General features: G+C 42.2%; 1 protein-coding gene across 5 annotated transcripts in view; it reads right to left on the reverse strand.

Moving 5' to 3' along the window:
* DHRSX (dehydrogenase/reductase X-linked) overlaps window positions 1-24,992 on the reverse strand; it is a 772,860-nt gene that overhangs the window by 216,560 nt on the left and 531,308 nt on the right. For 4 of the 5 annotated variants that reach the window (XM_077480803.1, XM_077480804.1, XM_077480800.1 and 1 more), the window contains exon 4: window positions 17,497-17,658. The exons of the other annotated variant lie outside the window; for it this stretch is intronic. In XM_077480803.1, coding sequence (XP_077336929.1) covers window positions 17,497-17,658 — 162 coding nt within the window. The remainder of the gene's footprint in view (window positions 1-17,496; window positions 17,659-24,992) is intronic. 5 annotated transcript variants of the gene reach the window in all.

A 24,992-nucleotide genomic window follows, 5' to 3' on the forward strand; every position in this document is an offset into this window, starting at 1 on the left:
TCCACACATGCATACAATGACTTACTCATACATGCACACAGTCACATACAGTTACTTACCCATACATGCACACATTTAACCATACATGCACACCGTCACCTTTCAGAAAAACATGCATTAGGGACACAATTAAAGGGACATTCATCCCTTGAAAATACCAAGCGATAAAATTGTCTCATTCAGTAGCATTAATCACTAGGGATTTTCAATGGATGTATGTCCCTTTAAACTTTGAAATTGCTTTGCGAGGATGGAAAATACGAAGGGTTGATGACAGATTGAGGCAGCTGTGCTTTTAGGAATGTCTGGAGAGTGTAAAAACAAAAGGGGCTTTAGGCCACTTACATTTTTCTATGTTTTTAACATTGCGCTGTTTATCTCCTTATTAACCTCCCTGCCTGTCTCCAGAACCATACCTGGGGACTGGCAGGGAGGGGAAAGACCTTGCAGTGTCATGAGCACTGATTGGGTGCTTGTCAGGAAAGGAGAGTGCCAGGCTCTCTTAAAGCTCAGCAGAAGTCAGAGCCGGGGGGGCGTGGCCAGCGCGTAGCGGAATGGACGCTTGACTCGAGAGCTCCGCTCCAGCAAAGGGATAAAGCACACTTCGAGGCGGCGAATACCACCCTAACCTACATAAACACGGTGCTAAACTACGGCTCAATCCCCGAGGATGACCCGCAAGTGAAGCAACGCTTCACAACCGAAGAAACTCCAGGATTTCTTCACTACCATAGGCCGCAACGCCCAAGATGGCGCCGGCGGCGGATCTCCGTCCCCTGCCTGCGGGTCCCCTTCAGAGACGCCGAGCCCGGGCTTGGATAGAGACTCACAGCGACACTCTCCTGCTGCCTCAACTCCTCTTTCCAGCAGCCCAGCTAAATCGAGACCCCGCTTGGCGACTGATCCACCAGATGATAAGGTCAGTGTACATCAGAGCTCTTTAGATGACACGAGGGAACTGGCTGACACCATTAACTCCTTCCCTACTACGAATCAGCCTATATCAGACACTACCTTAAAGGATATGTTAATTTCCCTCCGTGGATCATTACACTCAGATTTAATGGAATGTATGAGAAACTTCAAATCAGAAGTGAATGAACTGGGGGGCAGGATTGACCACGTGGAGAAAAAGATGGGTGAATATGCGTCCTCTTATAATACTTTGGTAGACTCCCACAATGAACAGGCTGATGAAGTGGCCTGGCTTAAAACTAAGCTCGCCGACCTCGAGGACAGGTCTCGCAGGAATAATGTTAAGCTAAGAGGAGTGCCTGAAAATTTCCTCCCTGCCCACCTTCATCAATATGCCAGAGATCTTATACTAGCGTTTCTGCCTTCGACACCAGATGCCGAACTGGTTATCGACCGGATCCATCCTCTGCCCAAACCATCCCATCTCCCAGACAATACCCCCAGAGATGTTCTGATGAGGGTGCATTTCTATCATGTAAAGGAGCATCTCATGGTGGCTTATCGCAAAAACTCCAACCCCCCCAGTGCAATACTCCACCATCCAGCTGTTTGCGGATCTTTCGCAGTATACCATGCAAAAGCGCAAATCTCTCTTGTCGATTACTAAGGCACTTAGGAAACACAACATCTTGTACAGATGGGGGTACCCAACCAAACTTATTGTTACAAGAGAGGGCAAGGTATCCATAATCTCTACCTTAGCCGAAGGCTTGGAGTTGCTCCGTATGTGGGATATCCTTCCAGCCCAAGTCCCTGACAATACCCCAGCTGCCTCAGCGTTGAATATTAGTGACGAATGGCAAGTGGTATCTCGCAAGAGGCATTCCAAGAAAACTGACAAATAATTGCCTCGATCACACCAATTGTTCTAGTTCAGCAAGTTGATCGACAAGATCCCTTTTGCTTTGGAGCTCTCAGCCCGTGAGTCTCCCTGTTATTACATATGTGCAGTTCACCTGCCACCAGATTCCGGATGGAATCTACCTTTTTATTTCTTTACCACTTGATTATTTGTTCTCTTTTGACTTTTATCTCTCTCACGCTTACCCATTATGCTTTCTCTCCCCACCCCTCGGAGATGGATGAGGACGGTTCATCTAAGGACACGACCTATGCTGTATCTACATTTTCAACCAGCCGATCTTGGACTTCCAGGAGCAAGTATGGATTCCTTAAGGTACTCTGTTTGGCATTTCTTTATATTGACCTTTGTCAATTACAATAACTTCCTTTAATGTTCGGGGCCTGAACCACCCCGCCAAGCGTGCCTCGTTATGGAGGGGGGCTCTGAGGCTGAGATCCGATGTCCTGTGTGTTCAGGAAACACACTGGTCATCCTCTAGAGAACCCACTTTTAAACATCCTAGATTCCCACATGTCTTCCAGGCCTCTGCTTCTACAAAAAAGAAAGGAGTCCTAATTGCCATAAAAGACTCAGTCACTTTCTCGCTGCAGGAGACGTACGCTGACCCTGAAGGAAGATACCTGGCCATAGTGGGCAATCTTAACCACAGACTTTACACAATAGTCAACGTGTACGCACCTAACACCCATCAACTACGCTTCTTGAAAAAAACTCCTTCGCAAAGTTGATCTACTTAAAAGAGGCGACCTGATAGTCTGCAGGGATTTCAATGTCACACCCAACTATAAAATTGACACAACTTCTACTTCGCAACGCTCTTTACCTACTCTACAACCTCTACTCCACGCTGAAGAACTATATGATGTTTGGCGATGCCAACATTTTAATGAAAGAGACTATTCCTACCATTCTTCCAGACACAACTCGTACTCCCGTATAGATTTAATCTTGACTGATAAACTACTACTGCAAAGAATATCATCTTCGTCCATTCACGATATTACCTGGTCGGATCACGCTCCCGTGTCCATCATAGTGGATGGGAAGCGCCCTCCGACGTTTGCAAGTGTCTGGCGTGCCAATTCTCGCCTTCTTCAACAGCCACAACATGTTGCTTACCTTACTAAACAACTGCAGGAATATTCTGCTTTTAATATTGACTCAGTGTCTAATCCCTTCACTATGTGGTGTGATCATAAGGCTTTTATAAGGGGCATTCTAATCCAACTGAGCTCATGGGAGGACACAAAAGTTAGACTCCCTTTTGTCTGATATCAGGCAGCTAGAGGCCCAAAACAAAACTAGCAAAGATTATAAAACGATGAATGCATTGAATAAACTTCGTTTGGATCTCAGGCTCCTACTGCTAGAGCAATATGACAAACATGTCCAATACCTGAAATTGTCACACTACTCGTCCGGCAATAGGGCCGGTAAATTATTAGCCCAGAGATTAAAAGATCGCAAAACTAAATCTAACATTCCCTTTCTAATCTGCAAAACTGATAATAGTAAATTGTATAACCCCATGGACATTGCGAATTCTTTTGCAGATTACTACTCCTCCTTATATAATCTTAAAAATGACCCAGCTACCCCACAGCCCACTGAAAATGACATCCAACAATTCTTTGCTGATCTCTCACTTCCCACCCTAACACAAGATCAACTAGACACCCTCAATTCGCCCATCACGGAACCTGAGATCCGACGGGTCACCAAGACCCTCCCAAGTGGGAAATCCCCAGGCCCTGATGGCCTCCCAAATTGCTACTACAAAACTTTCTCTCAGATCCTTTCCCCGGCCCTGAGGGAGGTTTACTCTGCAGCGGTGTCCTCTGCCTCGTTCCCCTCTGAAATGCTCAAGGCGTTTATAGTCACCATCCCAAAACCTGGGAAGGACCCCACCACTCCAGCCAATTTTAGGCCCATTTCCCTGCTAAATACTGATGTGAAATTTTTGCCAAAATCTTGTCCCATAGGCTCCTTCCTATCCTTCCGTCCCTGGTCAAGCCGGAGCAGACGGGTTTCACAAAAGGAAGGCAGGCGCCTGACGCCACAAGGAGGGTTGTCAATGTTTTGCACTATGCTAAATCCTGTCGGATGCCTTCTCTGCTACTGTCTTTGGACGCGGAGAAGGCATTCGACAGGATACACTGGGGATACATGTCCCAGACACTTAGTAGATTTGGGTTTTCGGGTCCCATTTTATCTGCAGTTTTAGCCTTATACTCCTCCCCTTGTGCCCAGGTTTACACATCTAATATGCTTTCCTCCCCTTTCTATATTTCCAATGGGACTAGGCAGGGTTGCCCCTTATCCCCCTCCATTTTCAACCTCCTCATAGAGCCCTTCGCTGAAAAAATTAGAACCCATCCTGGCATACCAGGTTTTATGTTTTTAGACAAACCCCATAATATAAGTCTTTTTGCGGACGACATCATCCTTTTCTTATCCTCCCCACAATCCTCCCTCCCACATGCCCACTCTATTCTCAATCATTTTAGTTGCATATCTTACTATAAAGTAAACTTCACAAAATCCCTTATCTTAGGTCTTAACCTTACCCCTCAACTCCAGCTCAGTTTACAAAATAGCTTCCCCTACACATGGATGGAGTCGAGTCTACCCTACTTGGGACTGCAAATTACAGCTGACCCACTCAAACTGGCGGACGCTAATTACACACCCTTAATCGCCAAAATAGAGAAAGAAACACATAGACTTGCTAAAACAGAACTTACCTGGTCCGGAAGGTTAGCGTCCTTCAAAATGCTACTACTCCCTCAAATATTGTACGTATTTCCTACATTACCTATCCCTCTTAAGCATACCCACTTAAAGACGCTGAACGCCATTCTTAGACAATACATCTGGAGAAATAAATGACCCAGATGCTCCAGACATCTTCTGATCAAACATAGATCAGTGGGAGGAATGGGTTTGATCGACTTAAAAGACTATCACAGGGCGGCCATGCTTACCTCGCTCAAATATTGGCTCTCTCCTTCGCCAGATATTCTCTGGTGTGGCATGGAGCAGGTCCTTAGCCCAACAAAAGATTTGCGTATAACCTTACTGTTGGACACATGGAGACCCTTCTCCTTACATCACTTCCCACTCACATTGTAGGCCTCGTTGCTTGCATGGAGGGACTTACACAGTCTGTCGGATACATCTTCTGACACTATAGAGGTTCCTGTACCCATAGAAATCCTACACCATATAATTCCAAACACAAACTACTCAAGATGGAAAGCTAAGGGTATCTCTTATATTGCTGATCTATACCAGGATGACCAATCTAAAGTTTTCAAATCACTTCGGAAAGAATTTACCCTGCTCCCTAGGAATCACTATGGATATTTGCAAGCAACACATCTTCTCAAATCACTGGGGTCCTCTCGCGTCCATATTCATATCCTTGAAAAACGATGGCGATTCTATATAGCATCCCCTCCTCCTCCTAAAGGGATCTCCCTTTTCTACTCTGCTTTTCAGAACAAATCTACTTTCACTAATTCCCGTCCCTACATTAAATGGTCGTCAGACTTCAACAAGAATTTTACGCCATCTGAGTGGCAAAAAGCATTTCAAACCATATACAGATCCTCAAGATGCGTGAATCACTGGGAGCTCTCACAGAAAATAGCCTTGAGATGGTATTTGACGCCGTACCTCATGGCAAAAATCTCACCATCCAACTCTCCCTTGTGTTGTAGAGGCTGCGGTGAGATTGCCAACATCTCACACGTGTTTTGGTTTTGCAAACACCTCTCCAGCTTCTGGGGCAGTATGTTTCGGTGTATTTCGTGCATCTCGGGGATTCTGACACCTTTGAGTCCCGAGCTAGCGGTTCTGAACCTAGGTATTGAGAACTTCCCTCCCCACTGCCGCACAGTGATCACGCATCTGCTACTGGCGGCTAGATTATCGATCACCAAAAACTGGAAATCCGACAGATCCCCCAATATTTCAGAGGTTCTTGATATCATTAGACAAAACTACACGTTCGAATCCCTATTAGCTGATAAGAATGGGTCTCGGGTGAGCTTTGACAACCAGTGGAAGGTCTGGGTTGATTGGTCTACAATAAATTGATGATGGAACAGATGTCTTTTCATGATGCTGATTACGAATATAAACAAAATACTACTAGTTTATTGACGAATATAGCGGTAATGCTTTCCGTTTGTCTCCTCCTTGTCCATCCAATCTCTAGTTCTCTAACTCCTCTCTAACGCTCTCTCCCATCTCTCCTCTTCCCCAACTCATCTTTTCTTTCTTTCTTTCTATTCTTACTGATTATATGGAGCTACATAATGTAGGCAAACTTCTTTTGCTTCTGCAATGTAGGACTGTAACATTATCATCCTCGCCTGTATACATGTCATGTTGTTAATTGTACTACACTACTCTCTGAATGTTAATTGTGTACTCTATGTGATCTCTACACCTGTTGTAATTATATTTCTGTTAAAACTCTTAGGCCGCGTACACACGGGCGGACTGTTCGCCCAACTTTGTCCGCTGAACAGTGTTTGGGCGGACAGTCCGCTCGTGTGTGGGCTTTCAGCGGACAGTTTCAGCGGACAGTTTGACGGACAAGGTTTTTCGGAATTTCCGAAAAACTGTCCGCTGAAACCTTGTTTCAGCGAACAGTCCGCTCGTGTGTAGGCTTGTTCGTCAAACAAAGTTGCGCACATGCTCAGAAAGGATTTTCACGCCGAAAGCTATAATGCAGTGTATAGGACGTCGTATTTTTCGTCCCGTCGTACGTGCCGTTCACGTCATCGCGCACGGTTTCAGCAAACTGTTCGTTCGTCGTGTGTGGGCATGTCCGTCCATGCTAATTTTGAGCGGACTGTTTGCCGAAACTGTTGGACGGACAAAGTTGGGCGAACAGTCCGCGCGTGTGTACGCGGCCTTAATAAAAACGAATTGAAAAAAAAAAAAAAAAAGCTCAGCAGAAGACCATCTGCTGAGCCAGTAAATGAGGCACTGGCCCCTATTAATAAAAAACCCTTTATTCCTTCAGGTTACCCTCACACGTGGAAGCACTTGGGTGCTTAGGGCAAGCGCATTTTGAGCAGCCAAATTATGCTCCAGTGTCTGCTCTGTTAAGGGGCAAAGCAAAAAAGTAAGCATTGCTGTTTGCCCCGCAGGGCTAAATGCAAAAAAAAAAAAAAAACGTCCCAGGCACCGGAAACTGCACGTCCCGGGCATCGGCAATAAGATTTGTGCATTTCTGCACTCCTAAGTTATTTACCCCTTACCGCCTTACAAGTTCATTGAAATGTCTGTCTAAGCCTTCCACACTCAGCTCTAATGTGAAAAGCCAAACCTAAATTTTAAAGCAGAGTTCCACCCAAAAATCGAACTTCCGCTTTTCCGATTCCCCCCCCCCCCGCGTCACATTTGGCACCTTTCAGGGGGAGGGGGGAGCAGATACCTGTCCAATACAGGTATTTTGCTCCCACTTCAGGGCATAGATACCTGAGCCACCCGAGGGTATCTACCAGAACACAGCAGGGACCAGTGGGATAGTGCAATGCGAGTAGCGCATGCGCAGTAAGGAACCAGGAAGTGAAGCGCAAGGCTTCACTTCCTGATTCCCTTACCAAGGATGGAGGCAGCAGCACCCGACAGCCGAGAGATAGATCGGCTTTGCGTGCCGACATTGCAGGCACTCTGGACAGGTAAGTGTCTTTATTTTAAAAGTCAGCAGCTGCAGTAATAAAAAAAGAAAACTCTGCTTTAACCACAATTTAAAAGACCAAAGATAATTTCTAAAAACTCTGCCCCTTTGGCTCACATAGTCAAGAGAATGCCACTAAAAATAGGGATGCTGGCAGGTATGCTTACATCCTAACACGGATTTATTGTAATAAGAAAACATTTATTTTGTATCTTTTGTTCAGTGATTTACTGTTGCATAGCATATGTTGTTTTCTGTAGAAAAAAGAAAATTTAATTTAAAACCTATATGTGATCTGTGTGGCAGTTACAAATTAAATCAAATCAGTACATTCTGTAAGAAAATAAATAGAGGAAAGAAAACACTGGAAGCATAAAGCAGTTAAAATCCAATTCTGTGCATTAAAATACCCATTTTGTTTCCGTTTTGTTCAGTTTTCAGTTTATGAGTGCAGCTAAAATATCAACTATTTTTATGAATAAAAATGATATAAAGGTAACGTTGAAGGGGAAATCTATGAGCAGTATAAAATCTGTTAAATATTCAAGCACAAGAACATTGGGGGCTTTATTAAATGAGACTTTATGAATATTTTAAATGAGACATGAGTAGCCAGAGGTTTTTCAGTTATGGAGAGCTAATAAAAATCTTAAAGGACATTTAGCTTGAGACATACAGTGCTGTGAAAAAGTATTTGCCCCTTTCTGATTTTTAATTTTTTTTGTGCATATTTCTCACACTTAAACGATTCAGATCATCAAACTAATTTTAATATTACACAAAGATAACCCAAGTGAATCCAAGAAGCATTTTTTTAATTATTATTTCATTTATTAAGGCAAAAAAGCTGTTCAAACCTGCCTGGCCCTATGTGAAAAAGTAATTGCCACCTCTCATGCTGAATCATGAACAAACTTTGATTAACCACAATTGTTTTGGAAAGCTGAGATAATTTTCACTTGCCACACCCAGGCCTGATTACTGCCAGACCCGTTGAATCAAGAAATCCCATAAATAGAAGCTGTCTGACAAACTGAAGCATGCTAACAGATCATAAAAAGCCACACATCATGCCACAATCTAAAAAACAAAAACAAAAACAGATTCAAATTGAAGAACAGATTAGAAATTGGTCTAGGAAGGGTTTCAAAGCCATTTCTAAGGCTTTGGAACTCCAGTCAGACATAGGGAAAGCCATTATCCACAAATGGAGATAACTTGGCTCATCTCACATTTACAGAAAAACATCTTGATGATCCCCAAGACTTTTAGGTAAATATTCTGTGGACTGATGAGACAAAAATTTATTTTTGGAAGGTGTGCATCCCCTTACATCTGGCATAAAACAAATACAACATTTCATAACAAATACATCATACAAACAGTCAGACATGGTGGTGATAGCGTGATGGACTGGGGCTGTTTTGCAGCTCTTACCATAATTGATGGAACCATGAATTCTGAGCTCTACCAGAATGTCTGGCCATCAGTTTGTGACCTCAAGCTCAAGTGCACTTGGGTTATCCAGCAGTACAATAATCCAGAACACAACAGCAAGTCCACCTCCAAAGGGTTCAAACGAAGCAAAATTTAGGTTTTGGAGTGGCCTAGTCAAAGCCCGGACTTCATCCAATTGAGATGCTGTATCATGACCTTACACAGACCGTCCATGTTGGAAAACCCTTCAATGTGGCTGGATTAAAACAATTCTGCAAAGAAAAGTGGGCCAAAATTGCTCCACAGCAATGTAAACGACTCATTGCCAGTTATTGCAAATGCTTGATTGCAGTTGTTGCCGCCAAGGGTGGCACAACCAGTTATTAGGTTTAGGGGGCAATTACTTTTTCACATAAAGCCAGACAGGTTTGGACAGCTTTTTTGCCTTAGTAAATGAAACCCTCATTTAAAAAACTGCATTTTGTATTTACTCGGGTTATCTTTGTGTAATAATACAATTTGTTTGATGATCTGAGTCATTTAAGTGTGACAAATATGCAAAAAAAAATGTAAAATCAGAAAGGGGGCAAATACTTTTTCACAGCATTGTATATACTTTTTTTTTTTTCATTAAGGAGATCTGCATCTGTTGGCACACTTGGGTGGAGCTGCCCTTTAATTAAGCAGTTTTGGGACACAATATAAAAGGTATATATAGATTAGTTCCAATAGATTATGAGTGATGACCTAAGATGGTATTGCTTTCAGTAACCCCAGGTACAATTTCCTCAATTTAGAAGTTATTATTCAAGCTCTTTCTTGATGCAGCCAGAGCTCTGATACCAAGACACTGGCAATCTGCCAAATCCCCAACAATTGGAGAATGGCCATTATAAATGTGCCGTTTAATGAAGATGGAGGAAAATTTAAGGTGGACCACTTGGATAATATACAGTGCCTTAAAAAAGTATCCATACCCCTTGAAATTTTCCACAATTTGTCATGTTACAACCAAAAACGTCAATGTATTTTATTGCCATTTTATGTAATAGACCAACACAAAGTGACACATACTTGTGAAGTACAGGGAAAATGATAAATGGTTTTCATTTTTTTTTACAAATAAATATCTAAAAAGTGTGGCATGCGGGGGCGTGGCCGGCTGCAGAGTGAGATGGATGTGTGAGAGCTGAGCTCCTCTCCTCACAGACAAACAGCGGCTAATAGTTATTTTCCAGAGGAGTTTTCACCCCAAAATGGAGCAATCTACACACCACAGCATCGGTGACCATGGCCATGAAAAGAAAAGACCTCAGGAAGCCCCAGAAACTGACAGATTTTGTTTCATGGCAGACACATGGAGGTAGGCAAGATGGCACCGGCAGTTCCTCCACCCCGACCCACAACACACACTCCACCCCTGCTAACTCTGCATCTGTCAGCAAAAATAGTGGGTCCGCAGACAGCCAGCAATCCTACCCTAATACTCCTCAGTCTGCAAGCCCAGCTGAAGCCAAATTCCGGGTGGATAGCTCTGGATGCAGCCCCACAGCCAGCCCCAGCACTGACTCTGGGGAGAACACTAGAGAGCTGCCTAACAGCATAGATATGTTCCCAATGAATAATCAGCCAGTTATGGACACAGTACTAAAGGATATGTTACTGTCCCTAAGGAGCTCAATCCAAACTGACATGATGTCCGGCATGCAAAAGTTCAATAATAGATATAGGCTGTATAATCCAGAGTGGGACACATTGAAAACAAGATTGGGAGTTTGCAGATACTGTGAACGATTTGGTAGATGCCTATGATGAAAAAGAGGAGGTAATGGAAGGGCTCAAATCTATGGCTGACATGGAGGACAGAAGTAGAAGGAACAATCTTAAAATCTGAGGGATCCCAGAGTCTGTACAGCAAGAAGACCTGCGTGACTACGCCACTACTCTGTTTAAAGAAATCCTTCCTGACCTCATGGATCTAGATTTGATCGTAGACAGGATCCATCACCTGCCTAAACCTTCATACCTCCCTAATCAGAAGAAGTCTCACCACAATTACCAAAGCCCTGAGGAACCATAGGATCCACTATAAATGGGGCTTCCCCACAAAAATAACGATTACCAAAGAGGGTCTTACCTTCACCATAGACTCCCCGGAAAAAGGTCTGTCCCTGCTCAATGAATGGCAGATACTTCCAGAGCCTGTCAGCAGGCCTGACTCCCCTAGGAGCATTCCCCTTGCAGATCCTGAATGGCAAAAGGTAACAGCTAAAAATACTAAAAGGGACTGAATACCTGCAAAGCTAATAAGTATTATCTTCTGTTCTATGGGGAGAGTTGCCTCTCTCAGCTCACAAACTCACCCCCCGATACTACTTGAGCAGCAAAATGCTGCATATGGGTATCCAATATCCATACTTGGATCACAATGTTCACTTAACAAGTTTAAATATGTTATTCAAAGTTCAAGTTTTTTTGTTCATTGTCATTTTTATTTTTCTTCTTGTTATATTTTCCAACACAGTCAGAACTTACAGATTACTTTACAGTTCTCAGATGAAGCCACTGTTTCTCCCAGGTCAACACCTCCAAAGAGACTTCACCAGCACAGGCTGGAAAGATGCCTGCACTTCCAAATGTGAGTACAACAAATCTCTGGTCTGCACTTAGACTTAACAATGCAATCTATAACAGCTCTGACCACTTGAGGGAACTCTCCACTCACAAAAGAATTTACATGAACACAGAATGTCAAACATCAAAACCTACTTTGTCCACATGGGGGTGACATTTCTTTCTATAAATACCAAAGGACTTAATCACCCTGACAAGTGTAAGTCTTTATTGGAAGGAAGCTCAACAATTCAAAAGTGATGTCCTATGTGCTCAGGAAACACATTTTAATAGTTCACCCCCCCCCCCCCCCAAAATGCACAAATAAACAGTTCCCCCATATCTTTACAAACGCAAATTAAAAAAAAAGTTCTTATTGCAATAAGAGACACTGTCTCATTTCAACTCCATTAAGTGATTGCAGACCCACAAGGACAGTGCATAATATTCATTTGTGATATCAACTCCTCAACGTACACTATTGTGAACCTTTACGCCCTGAATTCCAATCAAATACGCTTTATTAACAAAACTTTTCGGAAGATACGGGCCCACCAAACAGGAGCCCTGGTGATCTGTGGGGACGTCTGTCAAAACCATGAATCAGGCCGAGACAGAAGTACAATTAAATCACACTTCTTTATTAAATAAAAATAAAAAGGTAAATAGAAAAAGCGTAGTCAAAGCATAGCCAGAGTCCAGTAACTGGATCGAGTAGTAAGCCAGTCCAGAGTTCAATAACCAGATCGGGTAATCAGCCAGGCCAGAAGTCAGGGATCCAAGTAGAGCAACAGCAAGCAGTATAAGGAGCCAGAAGGTCAAGGAGTCAGTCTTTAAATAGAGCCACAGGAGAAGGTTTCTTGTGATGTGACCAAGGCGAAGGCAGAGGTGAAGTGAGCTGGACAGCTTTAAGTAGGCAGGTCAGACGAGCATGATCAGGAACAGCTGGTAACCGTGGAGAGAGATGAGAGCTTGCAATTAGCTGACAGATGAGCAGCCAGCCCAGAGAAGGAAGTGCTAAGCCAGCCCTGACAACTTCAACCTTATCCCAGACTCACACCTTGAGTCCACTTCTACCCCCATCAGAAAAACCCAAATGCTTCAAAACACCATACATCAGCAAAACGTATTAGACGCCTGGAAATGTCTTCACACGGGGAAAAATACTTTTTTTTCTTCAACACACAGGTCATACTCACGAATTGATCTATTCCTAGTAGATCAATGGACCTTGTCCAGAACTGTAGCAGTATCCATAAATTATAATACGTGGTCAGATCACGCGTTTGTAATGCTGACAATCAGCGACTCATTTTCCTCAAACCTTGTTCCCATCTGGAGAGTTAACCCGCTTCTTTTACAGGAAAAACCTACTAAAACTATATTGGAACAATATTTAATGCAATTTAGTGATACTGTGAATTCTGTGGATGATACGTTTACATTGTGGAATGCCCATAAGGCGTTCATGAGGGGTATCTTTATTAAACTGGGGGCAAGGAGGAGGAGACGGCACCAACAGCAAATACAGGATCTCACAAACAACATTCACAACTTAGAAATCAGTAATAAACAAAAACCCACACCCTTAATTTCTAAACAATTATCCTAAAACCATTATGATCTTCGATTGCTGATATTAGGAAATTTTGAAAAGTCTACTAGACGTCTAAATATGAACTATGATGTAAATGGTAATAGGGCGGGGAAACTCCTAGCACAGCTCTTACGGGGCTGCAGGTACAAAACCAAGATACCATACATCCAACACAAAATCACTAAAGATAAACATCAACAACCACAAAAAATTGCCAACATATTAAGGCATTATTATGGATCTTTGTACAACTTGGCAGATGATCAGAATATCATTCAACCAACCCCCGAGGCTACACAGGGCTTTCTGAAGAAAGTGTCTCTTCCCCAATTAACCCCAACACAACTACGACACCTTAATTCTCTCTTCACAAACCAGGAAGTGTCTCATGCTATAGATACGCTACCACTAAATAAGTCACCAGGTCCTGATGGATACATAGGAGAATACTACAAAACATTCAAGTACATCCTCACACCCCACCTAACCAATATTTTCAACGCTGCAGCTGCCTCTACCTCCTTCCTAACAGAAATGTTGAAAGCACTTGTAATCACCCTGCCCAAACCACGGAAGGAACCATCTCTTCCACAGAATTTCAGGCCGATATCATTACCTAATAATGACCTGCCAAACTGATCGCACTAAGGCTGATAAACATACTTCCACAGCTAATAGATATGGATCAACCCAGATTTACAAAAGGACATCAAACCACTGATGCCACTAGGTGCCTAATTAATATAATCCACCACGCAAATCTGAAGGGATATATTGGGGATATCGTGCCAGGGTATTGAAGAAGTTTGGATTCCAAGGCACCATATTTTCTGCAATTATGGCATTATGTTCCAGGCTCTCTGCCCAGGTTTACACCTCGGGGGCACTTTCCACTCCATTTAATATTACAAATGGAACTCATCAGCAGTGCCCACTTTCACTGTTAATTTTCAACCTTCTCATGGAACCTCTGCCGAGTTACATACGCAACCACCCTCAAATTACAGGACATAGGTTTAACAACTCGGAAAACACCATCAGTCTATTTGCTGATGATGTTATACTCATGATCACAGACATAGAGACCTCATTGGCCTCGATACATCAAGCACTCAAAATGTTCAACGGTATATCCTACTACAAAGTAAACAACACTAAGTCATACATCTTTGGCATCAATATACCTCCTAAAACCAGGTGCAAAATAGAACAATTATACCCATACATGTAGAACACCACCGATATAAATTACTTAGGCATCACCTTAACACCTAAAACAGAGGAATTGTTCAAAGCAAATTACTCCATATTCTTAGACAAATTACACCCCAAACTCCAAGATCTAGCAAAAACAGAATTAACCTGGTCCGGGAGACTGGCAGCCTTTAAAATAGTACTGCTACCACAATTTCTATACCTATTTAGGACCATCCCTATCCCAGTGCCTAACATCTTCTTTATTAAAGCCCAGTCTATGATCAACAGATATCTTTGGCAAGGAAAGAGGGCGAGGGGTGCATTCTCCAAACTAATCAATACTAAGAAGGCAGGAGGAGTGGGCTTAGTAGTACTTAAAGACTACTACATTGCCTCAATATTGATGCAAATTAAAACATGGTTCCCCCAAAGCCCCAACATCAGATGGAAAGAATTGGAAAATATACAACTTAAACGTGGCAATCTTTATCACTTTCTTCTTACTAGCCAACAATACACCCCTAGATACGCTTTGTTTTCTCCCACCATCACAGAATCACTTTATGCCTGGAGAACTTTGTTAAACACTCCATCTCAGGACTCCATTAACTCTACGCTATCAATGCCTACCTATAGCTTGATACACATCATACCCGACTTAAACATCTCAGGCTGGGTGGAAAAAAACGATAGAAAAAATTGAAGATATGATGATAGGTCCAACTTCAAAAACCTTCAGGTCCTTTCAAATAGAATACAACCTAGCTAACAGAATATTACACATACCATAGAATTACACATCTACTACGTTCCAACTTGAACACAAATATTGAGATGCCATGGAGAGTACTCCAAAACTACACAAACCTTACCACCGAGATTAAAGGTATATCATTGTTCTATAATATACTGAAAAATAAGGATATACCCTTGAAAACAAACAACAACAATTGTCTGGGAGAAGGACTTATGCCGCGTACACACAATTGGACTATCCGGCGGACAATCCGCCCGTCTGTGTGCTAGTCCGCCAGACATGTATATTTGCCTTCAATAACCTCCCCAGCATGCTAGCCTGGGCCCATATACACCTATAGCCTAGTCCCTTTAAAAATGTATATTGTCAGCTCCATTGTACTGCTTTCCTCGAAACACCCACTAAAATGTGTACAAATGGTGTGTCCTTAAATTCATTTATATGTCTCCACCACCCCCCAAAATGTGTCCAAATGTAAAACGTCTCCTTAAATTAATTTATAACCCTCCCCCACCCCCTAAAATGTGTTCAAGTGTAATGTGTGTCCTTAAATTCAGGCAGAGTGCTTGAGGCTTTTTTTTGGGCTCCCAAAGTCACCTCAACCCCCCCCCCCCATACAATTTTATCAATGGGCCATCAGAGGGGATGAGGAATCTGATAAGTGGGCCTTATATTTTTTTCTTTTTTAAATACTCCTTCAAATAAATGTTATACTGATGTTGTGCAAGAATGTTTTTGTGTAATCTGCTTGCAATGTTATGTGCAAAAGTACTTATATTTTTTTTCTTGTTTGACTCTACAGTTTCCATCAATGCCGCAGGAATGGCAGACTGTGGCTTCCCATTTTGCTGACTGTTGGGACTTTCCCAACTGTGGAGGAGCTATAGATGGGAAGCATGTCCATATTGTGCCACCACCCCATTTGTGGTCTTACTATTATAACTATAAGGGGTTTTATAGTGTAGTGTTAATGGCGGTGGTGTCGGCACACTATGAGTTCCTCTATGTGGAACGTGGGGAAGAATGGCCAGATGTTGGATGGAGGAGTCTTTGCCCAGACAGAGTTTTACCAGCATCTCCAGACTGGTGGCCTGGCATTGCCACCTGATGCGGACAACGTGGAAGGATTCCTCTTCGTCTTTATTGCAGATGAAGCCTTTGAGCTGGGCAAGCACCTGATGAGGCCATTCCCCCAAAGGACCCTCACCCCAGAGAGGAGGGTTTTTAACTACCGCTGGTCAGAACGAGAAGAGCTGTTGAGAATACCTTTGGGATAATGGCCAGCCGGTTCCACCTGTTTCTGACAGCAATCCATATGGTGGACTACAAAATCAACCACATCATCCTGTGCTGCTGCATCCTGCATAATTATTTAAGGAAAGATTACCATAATTATCTAGCCTCAGTTGGGCCTGAGGCCGGTCTTATTCCAGAAAATTCCCTGACAGTCCTGGATACTGGCCGTACTGGCTTGGCACCCCAAAGCACCCATGAAGTTCGGGAGAGATATGTTAATTATTTTATGGGTAGGGGGGCCATTGCAGTGCCAGACAATGTATGCATTTTTTAGTAATTACATTTTTTTTCTGATAAAATCTAGAATTTTCTTTATTGCTTGCTTTTCTTTTTGTCTCCTAGGTTCTCCTAGTGCACTCGTAGTGCCAAGTGGATTTTACTTTCGTAAATAAGCCCCATTGTCACTGTAAACACAAAATTACTTACAAAACTGGTATGAAGTATTGAAAGAAGAAGACACACATTGTAGTATTTTAAAATGTTTACTCTGTGCACATCACACATGTGTGTTTATAAAATGTGGTCATTTTTTTTCACAATATATTTTTTTATATATTTTTTCCTCAATATATTTTTTTCACAATATTTTTTTTTCTCCATATATTGTTATTTTTTTTTTTTTTTTTTTTACAAACAGGCATGTTTTAAAACATAACATACACAACTCTGGAACTTACAAAGTTCAATGTATAAAAACTGAAGGCAATATCAAAATTTGGCTTTTAAAATGGAGAAAAAACAATTTTTTGGGGGATAATCTAAAAAGAAAATGAAAAACATGATTGGATTTGTTTGAGGGAAAAAGGGATTATATTCTCCCCAAAAAATCGATCATGTTCTTCATGTCCTGCTGCATGATGTCAAGGAGATTATGCATGGCATCTATCTCCCCATTCCAGGCCATGATTTGTTGAATGAGGGTTTGGGCGCTGGCCCTACTGAAATGTTCTGCCGCTTCCTCTTCCACAACCAGAACATCACCTAAAATTGTTTAAAAAACATGTATTTAGAAATATGCAGGCATACATAGATTACCTGAAGCAGGGGTGTCAGACACTCACCTGGTAGGGTGCCCATCTCGCCCACTGCCTCCACCCCTCCTTCCTCTAGATCCTCGGGGGAGGCTCGGGCTAACTTCCCAATCAGGCTGGTGAGGTTGGGGGTCCCTGGGATCCTCTGATCGTTGTCTTTTGTCTTGTCTTTTTCTGTGAGACTTTTCTCCCCTATGAGAATGAAACAAAAGGTATACTTAGCACACAGATATTTGAGTCCAGAAATAGGAATATGTAACATTGCTTTGAAGTGATTTACAATTGTCTGTTTGGGAAGAGATCCAAGTTGAAGATTAAAATTCCCTTTTTACCAAGCTGGAATACTTACCTTTTTTGGCCAAGTTTCACAGATGGAGACACCCCAAGTATCCATTGGAGCACCTGTGTGGGTTACCCTAAAAAATGTGCTGTGGTGTCCCACACTATTGCTCCTGAGTCCAGATGTGTAAACAGCTGCTGAGTGTCCTCTCCTTACATTCCACTGAATCAAGTTTGCAATTCATTTTAGTTTCAAACACATCTAGATAACAATGTCTTAAACTTCTTTTAATAAGACAAATTAGCATGAACAAAATGTAGGTACAATCCTGTACCAGCTAAATACATTGTAATACAACAATGTTTCCTACGAACGATTACTGTGCCCACGAACATGAACGTAGCCATTTCAAACTGTACAACAGTAAAGAAAAGCACATCGAGCAGCATGCAAGTTAATTATCATAATAGGAACACACGACAAGTACTTACTTTTTTGAAGCACCTCCTTTATTTTGCAATACTGATCCGGCTCCCTCAGTTTTATGTCAGACCATCACTTCCTTAACTGGTCTTTGGACCGGAGTACCCCAAACTTCTGCTCCAGGGTGTTGACAACAGTCGTCAAGATCTCGTCCTTTCGTAGCTGGGGATGGGTGTACAGACCATGTTTCCCATCATAATTCTCCCTCCTCAAAATCCCAATCATCTCGACCATTTCATCAAAGGCCATGTTGGTGGCCTTCAATCTCCTCCTCCTGGATCCAGATGTTTGGGACTTCGGGCTTTCCTTCTCGCTAGTTGAAAAATGTGTCTCCGCCATGTTTAGCCTACTACTCCTGCGCACCGAAGAGAGAAGGGGTGGGGAATATTCGTGAACAAGAACGTCAGGGGCAGGTGACACGAGCAGAGTATATAAAGCTAGCACGCATCTGTTGTACATACAATCTGTGTGTCGGTGGAACGAACGGAAGTGGCGAGCGAAAGGTAAACGAAGGTAAAATTTGAACTTGGCCCATCACAGTTGCCTATACTGCTTCAAGTTGGAGGCTTATATTGGGATAAGATTATGAGACTTTAGACTGACATAAGTGTTTTTGTCTTGTGTATTGTCTTACAGAAAAAATGAATCAGTTTAAGGACCCAGAATTTCTGTCCAATTTTATTGATAAGTACAGGGAGATGAGGAATCTGTGGGAGGTCAAACAAAGTTTATATTACAATAAATAAGTAAGCAAGGCAACGCTGGCGAAACTTCTGGTATTTGTCAAGACTCGGGTCCCGGAAGCAAACATGACGTGTTTGGAAAATAAAATTGGGATCTCGAGGAACATGTATCAGAAGGAGCATAAGGTCCAGGCTTCACTCAGATCAGGAGCATCAGCAGAGAATGTTTATGTCCCCTGGCTGTGGTACTTCAACAAACTGAAGTTTATGGATGACCAGACTGAAGCCAAGGAATCTCTTTCGACCCTTCCCTGCAGCCTTCCCTCCACCCCAGCAGAGGCTTCCCAGGAACAACCTGGGCCTTCCATTCTGGAAGAAGTGGATGCACCCAGATGGAGCCGGGTATATTAGTTTTTAGACATATTTATTTATTGTCCTAATATTAATGATGTTAACTAGATGTTAGATTTGCTTACAAATCAATGATTTTATCCCAAAAATTAGGTATACATATGACTAGACAGTAGTGGCCAAAAATGTTGTTGACCATTTTGAAAAATGCTGGGGTCAGAATGATAGCCTTTTCTATTTATTAACATTCAATTTTCAAGTCATGAGCTGAAAATTGCATGTGATTGATGAAGCAAGAACTACAACTATGTCTCTTTTTTATATACAGGATGAGCTCCTCAGCCAGGAGAAGGGTCTGGAAAGCGTCAGCCAGGAGGAGGCCATGCCAAGCGTCAGCCAGGAGGAGGCCATGCCCAGTGTCAGCCAGGAGGAGGCCGTGCCCAGTGTCAGCCAGGAGGTGACTGGGCCCAGTAGGAGCCTCACCCAATCCCAGGTGCCTCCTCTCTACCTTAACACCAAAAGGCCTAGGAAGGGGACAATGACATTTCCCAGGCCACCCCCCCCCCCCCGACACTGAAGAGGCCTATAGCTGCTATCTAGCCACCAGGTTGCTGGAATTAGAGAAGGGCCAACGCCTCCTCTGTGAGGCATTTATTTATGATGCCCTTCAGAAGGGGTTGAGGGGCCAGCTGTCTGAGAACAGCCACATATGTGAACTCACCCATCCTCATCTTCCTGCCACAAGTCCACCACCAGAGCCACAGCCTCCAAGAAAGGCTGCAAGGAAGAGAAAGAAAGTGATGGCCTGGGTTCAGTCTGGTCTGACAGAAGACACAGGCTGGTGTAGTACCACAAACTAGGGACAGATATGTCCTCTGCTGCTGGTCCTGATCTCTGGGATTCCTGGACCAGATTGTGCTCCCTATTATATGGACTCCTCAAGCTACCAATTTTATTTTCCACAGACTTGTTGATGTGTGCCATGGGAGCAAAAAAGCTTCACAAATTCCAAAAGTTTTTCTAGAATTGACTTCCTCTTTATTTTGTTACCCAGAATAAATGGATATTTTCTTTGCACAAAATACTTTCCTATGTGTTTTTCTTCAAAAAGAACAGTTTTTTTGTGAGTAGGCAGGTATATTGCAAAAATACAATGTCAAATTAACAAGGGACACAAACCTCCTTGAGGTTAATAAAAAATATAAGATAATAATGTTATTGTAGTAACTTGATGGAAAATATGGTGTCAGTCAGCGCAAAATAATAATAACTTCAAAAATATAATAAAGCAGCTGAATACTAAAGGTAGATATAACAAAAACCTCAAACAGATATTGGATAAATAGCAGTGCAGCGCTGATAATAAACCCACTAACACTTAAAAATTCTTTATAGCGATAGTTGATAGTGATGTTCTCCTCTGTGATGATAGAGATACATGCAGATATCCTTATGGTGCAAAACTACATCAGTGATTCCACCACCAGCCAACCAAACCGCTCACCTCAAATTATAGACCAATGGGTCAAATGCGCATTTCAACACTGACAGTGGTCACATACCAGGATCTCGGTAAAACAGATAGATGGACTATGTCTTCTTATTATTTAATGCTGCCACCAATAGTTGCTCTTGTTCTCCAAGCATGATGTCACAGAATGGAAAAAAGATATATAGTGCAGACCGTATAGATAAAATTCTAATTTATTTCAAAAGACAGGTACTCACATACAAAGCACTAAGCCATGCTGGGTTACAAGCATACAATCATTCCAAACAATATGATACAGTAAGGTGGTTGCAGTAACATTCCAGGGTCCTCCCGCACGCGTATCGTCCAAAACGATTAGGAAGTTCCGTCAGAAAGATTTAAAGAGGAAGTAAACCCTGATGGGTTTACTTCCTCTTTTTTTCCCTGCAAAGGTAAAGCATAATGGACTACTATGCATCGCATAGTAGCTCATTATTTGTCACTTACCTGACACAGGAGCCAGCGAAGTCGCCGCTGATCCCTGTAGTCCGCCGCATCCATCTTGCTGGTGGCGTCTCGCAGCTCCGACCAATGACAGCGGCGAAGCCGCGATGATGCCACTCCCGCGCATGCGCACGGGAGTCGCGTCTCGCAGCTCCGACGCTGCCATTCGGCGAAGCCGCGATGACGTCACTCCCGCGCATGCGCACGGGAGTCGACAAATTAGGCAAATCCATTCTTGGACTTGCCGCATTTAGTGCGCCTGCGCGCCGCTGTCTGCCCATTTTCGGGCAAATATCTCCTAAACCATATAGGTTTAGGAGATATTGCTTGGACCTACAGGTAAGCCTTAATCTAGGCTTACCTGTAGGTCAAAGTGGTTTGAAGGGGTTTACTTCCTCTTTAAAACATGTTCTATTTCTAGGTCCATCAGAATTTTTGTAAAAAAAAGTCTGATGAGGCATACACATGATCGGAATATACGAGAAGGTTACGTCTCACTTTTTCTGTCTGACATTCCCCTCGTGTGTATGCGGCATTAGAGTCTGAAAAAGACTTGAGACTGGGGCAGAGGTTCACCTTCCAGCAAGACAGTGACCTAAACATGCAGCCAAAACTGCAATGGAATGGTTTAGATACAAGCATATTCATGTGTTATAATGGCCCAGTCAAAGTTCAGAACTAAATCCAATTGAGAATCTGTGGCAAGAAAATTGCTGTTCACAGACGCTCTCTATCCAATCTGACAGAGCTTGAGCTATTTTGCAAAGAAGAATGGGCAAACATGTCACTTTCTAGATGTGCAAAGCTGGTAGAGACATATCCAAAAAGACTTGCAGTTTTCCTTCCACTTCACATGTGCCACTTTGTGTTGATCTATCACATAAAATCCCAATAAAATGCATTTAGGTTTTTGTTTGCAACATGACAAAATGTGGAAAAGTTTTTTTAAATAACAAACATGTTACACTTACCTGCCCTGTGCTGTGGATTTGCACAGGGAAGCCTGGATCCACTTTTTCTCAGGTCCCTTTTCAATGCTCCTGGCCCCTCCCTCCTGCCCCCACAGCAAGCAGCTTGCTATGGGGCACCTGAGCCGAGCTGCAGATCTGTGTGTCCATTCAGACATGGAGTTGCAGTTTGGCTCCACCCCCTCCCTTCTGATTGGCTAACTGACTTTAATTGACAGCAGCAGGAGCAAATGGGGCCAATGCTGTGTCTCAGCCATTCAGGAGGAAGAGTCCTGGACAGCTGAGGGACAGGGGGACATTGCCGGATAGAGAGGGGGCTTGGGTAAGTATTGGGGGGCTGCTGCACACAGAAGGCTTTTTTATTTTAATGTATTAAGATAAAAAATGTTCTGCCTTTACAACCCCTTTAAGGTGGTAAAGTGAAATAAGCCATTTTAGAGAATACAGAACCAAGTATCATTTGTGGGTGTGTAAAAGAATGATTTGCTGTTCCCTTCAATGTTAAATATATACAAAAAAAGTGCTCGCCAAAAGTCAATTGACAAATACTTAATGTAAGATAAAGTGAAAGTTCCAAAAAATATTGAAACATACAGTTTTAACCACTTCCTGACCGGCGCATTAAGATGAGGCACGGGCAGGCAAATTGGCGTACAGCTACATCCATTTGTAATTGCCGCCTTGGCATTGCATACATGCCGCTGGCAGCACACACGCGTGCCAGTCGGGGCCCCCGTGAGTTCGGTCATGGGTCCCGTGGACTCTATCGCCACGAGGATACCCGTGGTCATCTCACGGGGAGGCTGAACGGGGAGATGCTGTTTACATTCGCTCTGCCTAGCAACAAGTGACACTGATCTCTGCTCCCTGTGATTGGAGCAGAGATCAGTGTTCACTAACACACAGCCCCTCCCCCCACAGTTAGTAACACGCCCCTAGGACACATTTAACCCCTACACTGCCACCCCTGGTTAACCCCTTCACTACCAGTGTCATTTACACAGGAATCAGTGCATTTGTATAGCACTGATTGCTGTATAAATGACAATGGTACCAAAAATGTGTCAAAAATGTCGGATGCGTCTGCCATAATGTCGCAGTCACAAAAAAAATCGCTGATCGCTGCCATTACTAGTAAAAAAAATTATTAATAAAAATGCCATAAAACTATCCCCTATTTTGTAAACACTATAAATTTTGCGCAAACCAATCAATAATCGCTTATTTTGATTTTTTTTTAACCAAAAATATGTAGAAGAATGCGTATCGGCCTAAACTGAGGAAAAAAAAGTTTTTGATATATTTTTGGGGGATATTTATTATAGCGAAAAGTAAAAAAATAATGCGTTTTTTTTTTTCAAAATTGTCGCTCTATTTTTGTTTAGAGCGCAAAAAAATAAAAACCACAGGGGTGATCAAATATCACCAAAAGAAAGCTCTATTTGTGGGGAAAAAAAAGACATCAATTTTGTTTGGGTGTCAGTTAAAGCGACACAGTGCCAAATAGCAAGAAATGGTCTGGTCTGAAAGTGGTTAAACATAAGCAGTAATATATAAGCAAAATATAACTACAAAGTAAACTAAGGGGAATTTCAGTCTATGGCTTGCATTAAGAATCCACTGAATGATTTTACTTTTTCTTATAGTTGATTTAAAAAAAAAAAGTAGGAACAGTAATTTACGATATAAGAAGAAAAGAGATGTGTAAGTTACTATAGTAACTATAAAAGGCAGAGTTAAATAGAAAACAAATTATTCTGTTGTGCAAATCAACCTTGATACCAAAAAATATATTCAACGTTTTGTTTTTCTAACCAAGAAATACCCATTTACAGCAAATTTGCAAATTCTTAAATTTTCTTTGGGCGTCTATTACTAGGTAAGGAAAGATGAATTAAGCATAAAGTTACTAAAGACTGTACAAATTCTTAATCTTATAATTCATTAGCTAAATGTAACCTTATGTCAAAACAATTATCTAGTTTAACAGTTTAAATTAAAGTGTGACTTTGTCGTGATGGTCAAGGTGGTATAGGATATTAAAGCTACTGTCAGAAATGCTATAATCATTAATGCTTCAACTTAGAATACACAGTTTCATAACCACATTTTAAGCTTCGCAAATGCAGGAGTTCAGAGTACGTTCATGTTCAGTAGCTCATCTTTCTAAAATGTAAATTAATTTTATCTTTCTAAAGAAAAATGCAAACCATACAAATTAACATCACTGGCATCAGAGTTGGATTAAAGAAACACCTGAATTCTACTTTCTGAAATTACTTTTTATTTTAGAAATCAAAGAATCCAACTTAATACCTATTCACATTACATGATAATAACAGAGGTGGCTTCATCCCGAGTTACAAATTTTGTTTAACCTCAACCTGCTTATAATCTGTAGACCAAAAATACAATGCAGGATGCTCAATGATGAGGAATAGATGCATTAATACCCCCCCCAAGAGTTACCAGCCAACACTTTGTAGGGCTGCAAGCTCTCAATTCCAGCTGTCACTGACCAACCAATCTCTGCTGATCACAACCAATGAGAGTGGTTCCCGATCATATTATAGATCAACTCTGACATAGAGATCACATGCAGGCTGGGGGCCTTATTGACAAAATAAACCTTCAACCTGCAGATGAACACTGCCTCTTTATGCTGCAGCGGGATCTACAGTGCCATATATTTAAAGTACAAATAGGATTGGAGGGATCCTAACGGGTAATTTGTATGATTGCTTCAGATGCCAGTTAGGCACTGAAAGGGTATCTCCACTTTTAAA

The sequence above is a fragment of the Lithobates pipiens genome, unplaced genomic scaffold (genome assembly GCF_037356315.1).
Source record: "Lithobates pipiens isolate NorthernLeopardFrog02 unplaced genomic scaffold, aLitPip1_a1.2 Scaffold_16, whole genome shotgun sequence".
Lineage (NCBI taxonomy): Eukaryota > Metazoa > Chordata > Amphibia > Anura > Ranidae > Lithobates > Lithobates pipiens.